We start from the raw sequence: 14,399 nt of genomic DNA on the forward strand, positions 1-14,399 counted from the left end.
GGTTGTGTGGCAGAGTAGTGGGGAGGATGAGGGAGTTCCATTCTGCAGGTCCTTTCCTACCCTCTGCTCTGCCACACTCCCAGCACCTGTCCCTTCCTCTCATATGTCACCTCTAGCGAACATATGAGACGGTATAACATGTGTTGGGGTTGTGTGGCAGAGTAGCGGGGAGGATGAGGGAGTTCCATTCTGCAGGTTCTTTCCTACCCTCTGCTCTGCCACACTCCCAGCACCTGTCCCTTCCTCTCATATGTCACCTCTAGCGAATATATGAGACGGTAAAACATGTGTTGGGGCTGTGTGGCAGAGTAGCGGGGAGGATGAGGGAGTTCCATTCTGCAGGTTCTTTCCTACCCTCTGCTCTGGCACACAGCCCCAATACCTGTCCCCTCCTCTCATATGTCACCTAGCGAACATATGAGACGGTAAAACATGTGTTGGGGCTGTGTGGCAGAGTAGCGGGGAGGATAAGGGAGTTCCATTCTGCAGGTCCTTTCCTACCCTCTGCTCTGCCACACTCCCAGCACCTGTCCCTTCCTCTCATATGTCACCTAGCGAACATATGAGACGGTAAAACATGTGTTGGGGCTGTGTGGCAGAGTAGCGGGCTTTTCTCTCTCACGTTTGGTACCTTTTTTCATGCCCTTTAACTGACTCCTCTGCTTTAAAAATAATAATAATAAATAAATAAATAAAAAGAAAGAAAGTAAAAATAAGAGAGCAGAGGAGAGGAAAGGACCTGCGGAACGGAACGCCGAAACGGACTATTTGAAAAGGTTGGACTAGTAAACAGTTATTGAAACAAGTATATGTATATTATAAAACATTACTCTCAAAACACAAGCATCATTGATCTGCCCAACACTCAATTTGTTCAATAATAGTCGGATAGCCATTGAGAACACTATGGAACCTGCATCAATACATTTTCACATACAGGTAGAGAATCCCTTATCCGAAATTCCTGGGACCGAAAGTGTGGTGGATTTCTGATTTTTCTTTTTTTGAATTTTGGAATATTTTTTTTTTGTGTGTGTGTGTGTGTGGGGGGGGGGGGGGGTAATATGTGTCAGCACCTTAGCCATTTTCACACAATTTTCTTATACAAAAGATACTCAGCGTCGCAATACCACACGATTTTTGTTTAAGTCATAACTATCGAATTATATACACCTTCATCTAATGGTAGAACTTATTAATCTATACGATTCTTACATTTAAAATTTACTCATATTTTCTTATACAAAAGATACTCAGCGTCGCAATACCACACGATTTTTGTTTAAGTCATAACTATCGAATTATATACACCTTCACCTAATGGCAGAACTTAATATTAACCTATACGATTCTTACATTTAATAGTTTACTCATACAATCCACCAAGTGTTTGTGGCCTGGTTCTGAAATTGATTGATATAAATGTATCTTCTCACACTAAACATTTCTTCTTTGCTGTGCTTTTCCATGGGGCAAGTTTAGTGTATCCTGTATATTCAAGCATAAGGGCAATCATACAAGAATGCTGCGTTCAGATCTTCTTACACTAAACATTTCTTCTTTGCTGTGCTTTTCCATAGGGCAAGTTTAGTGTATCCTGTATATTCAAAGCATAAGGACAATCATAGGATGCTGCGTCCAGATAGAAAATGGAAAGAAAGAGATAATATATAAAGAACATTAACTGGTACACTAACGATAACATAAGGATAGGAAGTTAAAGAAACCTGTCGATATGTACCTCCACCGTTTCCGTATTCACTCATTTTTCCAATTTTTTAGTGATGTTGAAAGAGATACGGTACACATGAAACAGTTAACACAATACAAATGCTCCCTAAGCCTTGCCACCACTAACAGAAAACCCTTCAGGCACTTGCATCTCCTACCTCTTATACCATCCATCCATCTGGCCCACACTGAAGCAGACTTACAATAAAACCAACCAGTGAAAAGTCATCCGAGCTTAACACTGGCCAGTCGTATCATCCAGTCACGTTATCGTCCATATTTTAAATCGTTTTGGGATCCCACCACGACTATTTCCCAAGTCCACAGAGAAAGGAAAGTTGGAAAGTTTCGTTTAGTCGGCGCAACATCTGTGGTCATATGCCGGAGAGAGACAGAAGGGGAAGGAATTATAGGAGACGGGACACAACCCCGATTAATACTGTCCACAGAGATTAACCTGTTTTCATGGTAATTTTCCAGTTCCAAGATGCAGAAGTCGGGTAAAACTATCACTAGGATCACAAAACTACCCGTGAAAACCAGGATAATCTCTGTGGACTTGGGAAAGTGTCGTTGTGTTTACCGAAACGATTAAAAATGTGGACTTATGATGGAAACAACCACTTTCACCCCCCATGTCTCCCAGCCGGTCGCACACTGGCTAATCCCTGCGCTTGTTGTCCGAGGTTCGGGAGAGTTCGTCAATCTTCTGGCTGAGCAGCGCACTGTTCTGGTCCACCCACTTGAGAGTGTCCATGTGGGCTGACAACACCCGCGCCACCGTATTCACCGGGTCTGTGGCGCGAGACCCGGAGTTGCTGGAGTTGAGGTGCTCGATCACTTTGCACAGGTCATCTGTTATCTGCCGCAACTGAGAGTCAAGGTTCTGAAAGGACACAAGTTATCAGCAGAGTAGGGGATGTCTGGAAACCTATACACACCAATCCAGTTAAGAAAAGGTATTCAAGGCATAAGTGTACAAAGTGAGGTGGTGTGTATACCTTAACAGAGGCTTGTAAAATGTGTCAAGTGTTCTGGAAGGCAACGTGACAGACACTTCATCTGCCTATCAGAAGACTCAGAAACAAGAAATGCCAGCAATGCAGCCAAAATGTCTTATCTTCATGAGTTATAGCAGGATTAAAATGATACTTAACCCGGTAGCAGCGACGGGCCAAATTTGTGGCTTTACCGTGTAGCAGCGACGGGCCAAATTTGTGCCATGATATAAACCCCCCAAAATAGATGATGCATAAACTGATCACAAATGATTTGATATATATTATGAGATGGTTTGTGTGAGGGGTGATTTTTCCTCATTTTTCTCACTTGGAGGGACCATTAAGAAACATCATCCCCGCTGCTACCGGGTTAAGACAGAAAATGATGCAAAGGAACAGAGAAAAAATGTTCTGTTCCTTGCTGGTGGACCAAAGCACACCAGTACCTGAGCCACGAGGTGCATGTTCTCACGCTGGCGGTCTCCCTGGTGCTGCGCCGGCGTGGTGGACGCTGCCGCTGCCTCCAGGGGATCTATGAGCTGCTCCAACTCCTGCTGCTGACCCTGGATGAAGTCAAGCTCAGCCTGCAGCCTGTTCTGGTCAGTCTGTGGAGGGGAAGGTGCAAGGTGGTGGTTAACGCATGGCCACAGTGAAGGGGAAAGAAGCAAAGAATAAAGGTTAAGTCTTGAGAGCATTTACTGAAGGCTTGTATTGCCTTATGACTAAGATAAGTAACAAAGAGGAGGGTATCAGGACACCTCTCCTGTATTTGATCTTCCTTTCGGCCACCTCTTTTGTTTTACTTTAGGAGCAGCGAGTAGCGGGCTTTTTTTTATTATTGTTTTCTTTTTTTGTGTGCCCTTGAGCTGCCTCCTTTGTTGGAAAAAAAAAAAAAAAAAAAAAAAAAAAAAAAAAGTTTATATTTTTGGGTATTTTACACACCAAGTTCCTTCCCCTAACTTGAAGCATACTAGCAGACATACGGTTCAGTTGTAAAGACTTGGGAGAAGCGTTCTGTTGCTTCAAGGGGAACTCACTGAAGCATAGACACATAATAATTCCTGATGATGAGGACAGAAAACTGGCTGTGTTGGGTGAGCTGAAATTACCTTGACGTTGTTCAGTGTGTGGCGCAGCTGCTGCACCTGGTCATGGCCTTGCTGGAGCAGCTGGTCCCAGGCGTTGACATGGGCTGCCTGACGCATGAGCCGCTCCTCCTGTTCCCTCAGCTCTGACATCCATTTGTTTACCTTTTCTTCAAGGCCGGCAACACTCAGGCCTGCTGTTGCGGCGCCTGGTGCTGGGGCCAGAGTGGAGCTGCTGGTGCTGCAGGGAGAAAAGGTACATATCTTTAAAACAGAAGTAAATGCGGTTTAACCTGGTAGCAGCGGGGATCATGTTTCTTAATGGTTCCCCCAAGCAAGAAAAATGAGAAAAAATCACCCCTCACACAAACCATTTCATAATATATATCAAAGCATTTGTGATCAGATTATCCATCATCTATTTTTTGGGGTTTTAAATCATGGCACAAATTTGGCCCGTCGCTGCTACACAGTAAAGCCACAAATTTGGCCCATCGCTGCTACCGGGTTAAAAACAACAAAAAAAGAACAGTACAACAGGCTTGCTTGCAACTATAGTTACCCCCATTAACCCCTTGAGTGTGGATTTCCTACAAGAAGACATCACCAAGCTACAGGGAAGGAGCAAAAAGTGGCTGCTACAATTCAATGAAGAAAAATGTAAAGTCCTGCACCTTGGGAGGGGATATCCAGCACACCAATACCACATGGGAAACACTCCACTATCCACCACAGAGGCAGAGAAAGACCTGGGAGTATATGTTACCAGGCTACCAGTGAAGGGATATCCAGCACACCAATACCACATGGGAAACACTCCACTATCCACCACAGAGGCAGAGAAAGACCTGGGAGTGTATGTTACCAGGCTACCAGTGAAGGGATATCCAGCACACCAATACCACATGGGAAACACTCCACTATCCACCACAGAGGCAGAGAAAGACCTGGGAGTGTATGTTACCAGGCTACCAGTGAAGGGATATCCAGCACACCAATACCACATGGGAAACACTCCACTATCCACCACAGAGGCAGAGAAAGACCTGGGAGTGTATGTTACCAGGCTACCAGTGAAGGCCAAATCCATGCCAATCGCAGCGGACGGGTTAATAATAGGACACTCAGGGAAGAATGGAGAAGGGGATCCTCAAGATTTTGTGCACACTTACATTATGGAAGTGACCATGGCAATGAACATGTGTAAGCTATTGAAGACAGGTGAATAGGAGTGAAGGGGAGGTGCAGGGGGGCAGGTGACTCCTTACTTATGCACACGACACAGCCCCGGCAACTCACCTCGTGGCGGTGGTGTGGGAGGCCAGGATGGGGGTACTGGTGGGCAGGGAGGTTGGTGCTGCTGTGGCGGTGGTGGTGGTGGTGGCAGCTGTGGGTGAGAAAATGTTTTATACAGACCGAGGGTTTTTTCTGTTGAGAGGTCACAGCATCCCAACAAACTCTTGCACCTCAAAGATGGAATTCTGGGGTAAATGGCATTGAGAATTAATTAGGGATTCCTTCACATATGTTACTCTAGAGAGGTACTTGTTTTGTTGTTGCCATTGAGCTGCTTCTTTTTCTGTAATAATAAAGAAGAAGTAGAAGAAGAAAATAGTAATCCACACTTCCAGTTCAGCTTCAATACAGAATTTCCCTACTAGTCCTGTACTGTCAAAAGCATAATGGGGAACCTACCAAGGCTCAGGGCGGGGGTGCTGCCAAGTCCCGGGGCGGTGGTGCTGCCAAGTCCCAGGGAAGGGGTGCTGCAAAGTCCCAGGGTAGGGGTGGTGCCAAGGCCCGGGGTAGGGGTGCTGCCAAGGCCCGGGGTAGGGGTGCTGCCAAGGCCCAGGGTAGGGGTGCTGCTGAGTCCTAAAGTGGAGGTGCTGCTGCCGAGTCCCAAGGTGGCAGTGGTGGCGGCTGTGGTTGTGGAGGCGGCTAAGGTCTGTCCCGCCAGGAGGGTGGGGAAGCCGGAGGAGGTGGCTGCAGGGGTGGTGGTGGTGGCGGCCGTGACGGTGGGTGTTTGGCCCAGGAGTAAGCCAGCTGGGGGAGAAACAAGACACAGTGGGACTTGTTAACCCCTGAGTGTGGATTTCCTACAAGACGTCACCAAGCTACATGAATGGAACAAAAAGTGGCTGCTACAATTCAATGAAGAAAAATGTAAAGTCCTGCACCTTGGGAGGGGATATCCAGCACACCAATACCACATGGGAAACACTCCACTATCCACAGAGGCAGAGAAAGACCTGGGACTAAATGTTACCAGGCTACCAGTGAAGGCCAAATCCATGTCAATCACAGTGGATGGGTTAAATGACAGAATGAGTCCAAACAACTTAACCCGGTAGCAGTGACGGGCCAAATTTGTGGCTTTACCGTGTAGCAGCGACGGGCCAAATTTGTGCCATGAAATAACTCCCCCAAAAGAGATGATACATAATCTGATCACAAATGCTTTGATATATATTATGAAATGGTTTGTGTGAGTGATGATTTTTTCTCATTTTTCTCGTTTAGAGGGACCATTAAGAAACATGATCCCCGCTGCTACCACCGGGTTAAAAGAAAACACACTGAAGAATCTAATGAACAGAGTTACTGCACTGAGGGTCAATACCTGCTGCACAACAAAGCAATACAGTACTGCATCAATTGTATCAAAATTCACAATCATTCCACTTTGAATTTCCTTTTATCTCTAACTTAAAAACCAGCTCCTGTCTGTACTCCGGGGCGACCTACCTGCAGGCTTTGGTGCGAAGAAGGCTGCCTGTAAGGTGGGTGTAGCAGACTTGGCTGGCTCAGGGGCTGATCCTTGGGGCTTGGTGGCCCCTCCAAACTGAAGGGTGGAGGCTGCTGTGGAGGCCGGGGTGAGGGCTGGGGTGGAGGCCGGCAGCTGGAAGCCTGTGAAGCCAGTACTTGCTGTGGTGGCAGCTGGGGCAGCGAAGCTAAAGTTGGAGGCTAATGCGGAGGAGGCAGGAGGGGCCGAGAAGAGACTGCTGGCTGGTGCTGGCGGCTGAGTGGTGGTGGCCGGAGGGGAGAAGAAGCCGCCAGTGGTGCCTGCGGCTGTGGAGGCTGCAGGTGTGGTGCCAAAGCTAAAAGGGGATGCCACAGAGGTCTGGGGGGCCAGGGCAGAGCCGAAGCTGAAGCCGCCGCCACTGGTGCCGGTGGTGCTCGCCGTGGAGGTGGTCATGGTGGGAAAACTGAAGCTACTGGCGGTTGTCTTGGGAGCGCTGGCCCCTCCTGCGCCTCCTGTGGACAGCGATGCAAGGCTCAGCCAAAACCATCTAACTTTTCATTGTCTTTACAGTATTGTTTATTTGCTCAGACAAAATTCATATGCCACGGGATTTGAGTGACTGATATTAGATCAAGATAAAATTGTAGTGTTATGCAGAACACACACACACACACACACACACACACATACAGAAGCATAACAACATGGAACGGACTTGACGAGGAGACTGTGTGCGCAAAAACGATTCATGAATTTAAAGCCAAACTGGATAATAAGCGTTATGGAGACGGGACAGCATGAACCAAGTACGGATCTTTTCCTGTATTTCACAACTAGGTAAATACACACACACACACAGACACACAAAGTTTTACTCACCTGCAAAATTAAACGACATCTTTCTTCACTTCTTGATCTCTGTCAAAAACCTGAAATGGTGGAAAACACAGAATTAATGGTACCCGACAATGTCCCAGTCAATGCCTTCAACAATAAGAACTAACCTTGTCATTCTCTGGTCATGTGAGGGTTACACTATTGACGGGTGAGCTTGCAGAAGAAAAATGGACAGACTTGATTACACTTAAATGTGTGCATGATGACCTATAGGATACTGAATACTGTATTGGCGACACCCACTGACACTGAGCGGTCTGGTACCATTGCCGTGTCGTACAACCACTACTGTCGAATTTGAATCTTTGTCCTCGTACACAGCCGCCAACACCGTCATATCGTCACTCTCATAAAATAATTGCCTAAGTCTCTTTACAGCGATTTCCAGGTTTTTCTCTACATCAATTTTTCAAAAAGTGACGTCCATTTTTGTATAGTTGCCTCGGTCATTCAGGGTTTGAGTGTTCTAGAATTGGCCTTTTCATTTCTGCCTAACTCTTAACCCGGTAGCAGCGACGGGCCAAATTTGTGGTTTTACCGTGTAGCAGCGACAGGCCAAATTTGTGGTTTTACCGTGTAGCAGCGACGGGCCAAATTTGTGGTTTTACCGTGTAGCAGTGACAGGCCAAATTTGTGGTTTTACCGTGTAGCAGCGACAGGCCAAATTTGTGGTTTTACCGTGTAGCAGCGACAGGCCAAATTTGTGGTTTTACCGTGTAGCAGCGACGGGCCAAATTTGTGGCTTTACCGTGTAGCAGCGACGGGCCAAATTTGTGGTTTTACCGTGTAGCAGCGACGGGCCAAATTTGTGGCTTTACCGTGTAGCAGCGACGGGACAAATTTGTACCATGATATAAACCCCCCCAAAAAAAGATGATACATAATCTGACCACAAATACTTTGATATATATATTATGAAATGGTTTGTGTGAGGGTTGATTTTTTCTCATTTTTCTTGCTTAGAGGGACCATTAAGAAACATGATCCCTGCAGCTATCAGGTTAAGATTTCAATTTTTATTTTTCCCCACAAAAAGGGGGGAGTAATATTTTAGGCAAGTAACATACGGTAAGCAAATCTGACCAAAGTGTACAGCCTCACCTAACCTAACCTAACCCAGCCAAGGCATTGCCATAACATCCTTTCAAGACACAGTGAATAGAAACATTTTCCTGCTTACCTATTGAGGTGGAGGATTGTGAAGAGCGACCTCACAGAGAAAATGATGGAGGATGGTGGAGTGATCGGGGTGACTGCGGCAGAACAGATACCTGGCTAAGTATTGCCTGTAGCTGACTTTTCTGGTGCCAGCTCGGAACACCCAGCTTTTCATGTCATCCCAGAGGCTACTGATGCTGTTAATATGGACATCATCCACCGGGCACACACCTCCCTCTGACTGGCTCACAAATTTGTGCTGATAACCAAGTTTACTCAGACCTTCAAAGGCAGGCTGGGCCGGGCTGTAGACGGTGGTGCTTGGGAGGATGTACTCCTGGCACAGTGCTGGCAGTGTGTCAGGGCCCCCGTGCTTCAGGGGGACAAGGAAGCATCTATTTGTTCCCCGTTCTACGCCTCCAAACACACACACACCACCTACATCCCGTGTGTTGTTATTTTTTCCCTTTGTAACCGGGTTCACGACCACTTCCACCACCTTCCCCGGGCCACCAATGGGTTTTTGGTTGAGTACCCACGACTCACACACTTCAGAGCAGAAACTCTTCCACTCTACAATAGTAGCTGATGAAAGGTTATAGTTTCGGGTGAAGTAGTCTTGAGAGAATGACTTTCTCAGAAAGGCGTTGATAAATAAGAGGATTTTTTTGGGTGAGAGCTTTGTGTTTTCCAGCCAAGTGTCTTTGAAACGGGAGGCGTAGAAGTTGCACCGCACCACCGCCTTGCATCGGGGGTGCCGTTTAAACCTCTTGTGGCACCGGAACTCACTCCTGTCTGGGTCCAGTTTTAACTCTCGGCCACACCTGCCACACGTCCGCTTCACAGGAATGACTCCGTGTTCCTCAAGAATCCTTAGAGCTTCTTTGTCACTGGCACAGCAGGCACGGATGAGTGTCTCCTCAGAGATGGAGCAGCCTTGGCACACCATGCCACAAACTGGGCCAGTGTGAGTCTATCAGAAAACAATGTTTTATCCACTGTAATGACGTCGTTATGACAATAATATTGATGCCACCGAGTTGCCCGCCGGTGACCAGTGACAACGGCATGGTGGGAAATGTATCACATGTAATTTATTGTATACACTTAACCTAAACAAATCTTACCAAACTCAATTTAAACAAACCTGACAATGAAATCAAAACTACCCTGACCCGCGGCCCGCTGTCAACACTACACTAAAGCTCGCCATCATGAATCCTACTTACCTAGTTAATGCGAGTTTGGATGCTTGCAGAGCAGCCCTGCGAATTTGAGAAATTGGTGAAGGCGTTGTTCCTTGGGGTATGCTCGGGCAAACAGGTACCTTGCAAGGTACTTGGGGTACATGTGCACCTTGTTGCCGGAGCGTAACACCCAGGACTTGGCTTCACGCCAGGAGCGTTTGATACTCTGGGTGTGAATACCATCAGCAGTGGCCAAGTGTTCACTAGAGTTGACTGTATGATGGTCATACCCTAGCTGCGGCAGTCTCGTGTATGCACACCCCTTGTCTGAATATATTGTGGTGCCGGGGACGACGTGCTGCAGAACTATGGGGAGGAGAGTGGCCGAGTTTCTTTTTTCTATGGAAAAAAGCAAGAGTTTTTTGGTGTCTCTTTCTAGGAGACCAAAGACCCACTGGCCTTCAATCTCTTGGCTTTTGTTGCACTTGCTCTTTCTGAATTTTGCCTCGTCAACCTCAACTATTTTCCCCGGCCCACCGAGGCAAGACTGTTCGCCGAGCCAAAATTCACACACTTCGTAGCAGATGCCGCTCCAGTTTACACAAGTATCACTCGCCCAGCCTAGCCAGTCCTCGGCATCACGCTGTGTTCTTGCCTTGGACAGGAACAGTGAAATGAAGAGCAATAAGTCACTTGGCTTAACATGGGCCTTGTCCAGTAAAGTGCCTTTCCTCTCGGTCACACTGAACTTACACACCTTCCTTCGCCCACCACTGTCACGATTGATTTTCTTGCAAAAAAAGGTCCTGTTACTGGGCCTAAATTGGCATTTTGACCCACAAGTAGGACAGACAAGAGCTGAGGGAAGAACTGAGTGCCGTTGAAATTCTTCCAGAGCTCTTTCATCCTGATTAAAGAAGTTCTGAATCAGCGGGAAGAACTTTGTCTCGCACCCTTCACACGCCATTTTCAAACTGAGAGCGGGATGGCCTGAGGCGCACAGATTTTGAAATCCTTGAATGCCATTGGCTGAAAACAATCATGTGAGAAACGAGACATTAATTTTATGGAGTAATATGTCTTTGTTTGCATAACTTGCCATGGGTGGCACTTACTGTCACCAAGACAGTCCCTAGCTGTGGTGGTCTGTGTGGACAGTGAATCCCATATTTTTTCTTATTTTCTCCTAAAACTTATGCAGCATTTCCATCAAAGCAGCCGTTTCCCAAGAGATCTGAACACTAATAAAAGACATTTACGGAAACAGAACAGATAAATGTGCATAAAGAAAATCAGTCAACCTTACACCCCAAAGAAGTGTCAACAGTGCAATAAAAATTCCTTTTTTTATTTTACATTTTAGCCTGTGGTGCCAGTAGGCTCTATTGATGGGGCCTGATGGTCGGCCCAAGCCCGTTGTGGCGCAGGCAAGTGTTTATAGTGACGCCATCTTGCATTGGCTCATGCTGCCCCCTGGAGTTCATCTTTGATCCTAGAATCTAGAGTCCGGGTTAATAGGTGGTCTTCTGTGGGTAGTCTTAGGCCACTCGACGGTGACTGAAAAATCTCAACATGTTTCACCGGGCGGGGTGCGAACCGCCCTTGTCCTGGACACGGAGCCGTCACACTATCCACTCAGCCACCGCCTCCCCAAATTTGGTAACCTATCGCTGCTGAAATAGTAGTCACTAAGGATGGTAACCTTTTACCACTAGTAAAGTAACCTGTAGCTATGAAAACAGTTGCCTATTGAGTACAATTTTGCCATGGGACACTGCTCTGCCGCCTGAGTTGGTGTGGGTTCCTACCACTGATCTCTATTATAACTGGATTGGCTTTCTCTGTACTAGCCTGGTCAGAAGCCTGAAGCCCGCAGCCGCCATCTTAAGATTCCCTAGGGCCGAGGCATATATGTAACAAAATCGGCATTAACCCTCGCTGAGTGGCAGCAGCACGTGGTAAAACACTTCATCACAAAGTTATTAATTTATTGAATTTTTCTATGCCCTAGCTATAGCTTTTGGTTAAGATTTGTTTTAGATCCGTGCCAGTATCTCATTACCTACCTTATGAAACATCAGTATCTCTTCATATATCTTTTCTACAAACCTTCAACAGTCATGGAAACGCTTTGAAAATCCAATTCCAGGACTTTTTTTTTACTCTTGAAAATATGGGATAATGTTTACGAAAGTATATCACCTCTACTGGCCGTGGCGACGCTGCAGCGGGTGTTGCGAGAAATACCTCCTCGCTGAAATAAGTCACATATACATGAGGGGGGTCGAGGGGGGCGCAGCCCCCCCGTTAGTAGGTCGTAAAGTTCGGTTGGAGTAGTTTAAATATGTTCCCCGACCCTAAGCCCTCTGCGAGCTATTTTGCGGCTGCGGCGGCTGCAGTGTCGCCGCGGCCAGCAGAGGAGGTGACGCGCTTTCGTAAACATTATCCCCTGTTTTCAAGAGTAAAAAAAAAGTCCTTGAATTGGATTTTCAAAGCGTTTCCATGACTGTTGAAGGTTTGTAGAAAAGATATATGAAGAGATACTGATGTTTCATAAAGTAGATTATGAGATACTGGCACGGACCTAATATGAATCTTTACCTAGCTTTTTATTGGTTTATGGAAAAAAACTCGTTACCTAGTCAATATTTTGCACAAAACAATTCTTTTCCACGTTATTTGACTGTTACGTCCTCTATATAGCATGTGTGATATGTGCCCCCTTGCAAACCACCAGGGGCTGCCCCTTCACCATTAGCCAGTGGCTGCCCCTTCACCATTAGCCAGTGGCTGCCCCTTCACCATTAGCCAGTGGCTGCCCCTTCACCATTAGCCAGTGGCTGCCCCTTCACCATTAGCCAGTGGCTGCCCCTTCACCATTAGCCAGTGGCTGCCCCTTCACCATTAGCCAGTGGCTGCCCCTTCACCACTAGCCAGGGGCTGCCCCTTCACCATTAGCCCAGACGAGGGTAAGGGGCAGGGCAGACGTGGGCCCCTGCCCGTCCTCTTACCACTGTTCCCCGCCGCGGTGTGTGTGTGTGTGTGTGTGTGCTGCTGGGCACGGGAACGGGCACGGCGGCAGCAGCGCTGTGGTGTCTTCTTCTCGGTGTGGTGAGAGCAGCAGAGTAGCAGGGCCGCCACACACACGGTCACTCAGCGTGGGGGAGCCTGCCAGCCTGCCTGCCTGCCAGCCTTTACAACGGCTCCGGAGTTTGAGTTCTCCGCTCTTGCTGTTCTCTTTCTCTTTCCTTTTTCTCAGCACCTCGCCGCTTTTCCTATCCTTTTCTCCGGTCTTCACTGAGATTTTCTTCTTCAGGGTGTTTTAGGGGGCTGGTTAGGCCGTGTTCTCTTCCTCACACGGTAACCTTTTTGAACGTCTCTTTAAAACCGGCTTGTGTACTGGACGAGGCGCCAATATCGTCACCAAGGAGACTATATTAGTACTATAGTCTCCTTGATCATCATGGTCCAGATCAAGACAACTTTATAATAATGAGGGTTTATGCACGTATAGGTAGATCTGTTAATGCCATGTAACAAATATATTCAGAGGTACTACTTAGATGAACTGATTATAATGTGATTTGCAATAAAGAAGGAATTAAACGTATAATATCCATATCACTCGGCAAACTGTTAACATTAAACTATCAAACAATCAGTCATATTCACCCACACAGAGATAATGAATGACAGTGAATGAAGGCTGGTCGACACTTCTTTCATTGCTAATGGTTCGCCTTAAGATCAAGAGCGTTCCTAGATGATGGAGTTACCAGAAGACTTACCAACAACAGGTCTCGAAAGTGGTTTGATGAATCTGGCCCATGGAAGGGTAATTGCTTATTCCCTGTTCTGGTATTAGCCTATACATGCCTTTCACAGTTCGCCATGATGGGTTAGTAAGCCTCCAAACCAATACCAAGGACTTTAAAAACTCCTTATGTAGTGTTATGTGTTCATATTTAAGTTCAGAAAGTCGAAGTCAAACAAGAGATTGTCTAGGGTGAAAATGATATAAAAATGGTTTTACTGCAGCCGCTAAGAAAAAGAAAAATCAAAGTTTATTTCTCTAACGGGCAGGCTTTGCTTTCTCGATTAAGTTTTGCATTTCCTTTTTATTTTTCTATTTAAACCAAAAATCCAGAATACTTACCTCATTACAAAACTATGACAAAGTACCTATGAAAAATATATGTACTTGACAATAATAACATTTGACAAAATATCTTTTTATGTAGAATGTTATATGATCTTTGAAGAATAACTATAATTGGAATCGAGATAACTGTCACCATTTACTTGGAGAATATGTAAATATCACAGTTATTTCGGGATAAAGCCATGCATGATTTTTTCTTTCTTCAAGGCATTCAAATCTAAAGCAACAGAGAACTAATCGCGAGAAGAAAAAATAAAGAATCAAACACATGCCTCATGTACTAAAACAAAGGTGCTTTTAAAAGGAATAAAATATGAAAAGTTGTTCATCCATTCTTGTATTAAAAAAACCCTTTTTCTTAGTAAAAATTGCCCTTATGGCAGTCTTGAGTATATCTTCATAACACACAAACTGTAGCCTATGAATATGTATTTGTAT

General features: G+C 46.1%; 1 protein-coding gene across 4 annotated transcripts; it reads right to left on the reverse strand.

The window, feature by feature from the left end:
• Positions 1-1,034: 1,034 nt before the first annotated feature.
• Positions 1,035-13,154, reverse strand: LOC126988195 (nuclear pore glycoprotein p62-like). Of its 4 annotated transcripts, none has more exons than XR_007741699.1 (9): positions 12,811-13,154; positions 7,437-7,486; positions 6,560-7,069; positions 5,513-5,857; positions 5,117-5,204; positions 3,842-4,058; positions 3,179-3,337; positions 1,318-2,617; positions 1,035-1,179 (listed from the first exon to the last, which is right to left on the reverse strand). XR_007741699.1 is itself a non-coding variant. In XM_050846085.1 (8 exons), exons 2-8 carry the CDS (start codon positions 7,453-7,455, stop codon positions 2,393-2,395), a joined length of 1,563 nt encoding a protein of 520 aa, XP_050702042.1. In that variant the 5' UTR covers positions 7,456-7,486; positions 12,811-13,154; the 3' UTR covers positions 1,035-2,392. The 4 variants fall into 4 exon arrangements, 2 of the variants coding, with proteins under 2 accessions (XP_050702042.1, XP_050702043.1); XR_007741700.1 differs by having other exon boundaries at positions 1,035-1,173; positions 1,312-2,617; XM_050846085.1 differs by having other exon boundaries at positions 1,035-2,617.
• Positions 13,155-14,399: the final 1,245 nt, after the last annotated feature.

This window comes from Eriocheir sinensis, chromosome 68, assembly GCF_024679095.1.
Source record: "Eriocheir sinensis breed Jianghai 21 chromosome 68, ASM2467909v1, whole genome shotgun sequence".
In the NCBI taxonomy this organism is placed as follows: domain Eukaryota; kingdom Metazoa; phylum Arthropoda; class Malacostraca; order Decapoda; family Varunidae; genus Eriocheir; species Eriocheir sinensis.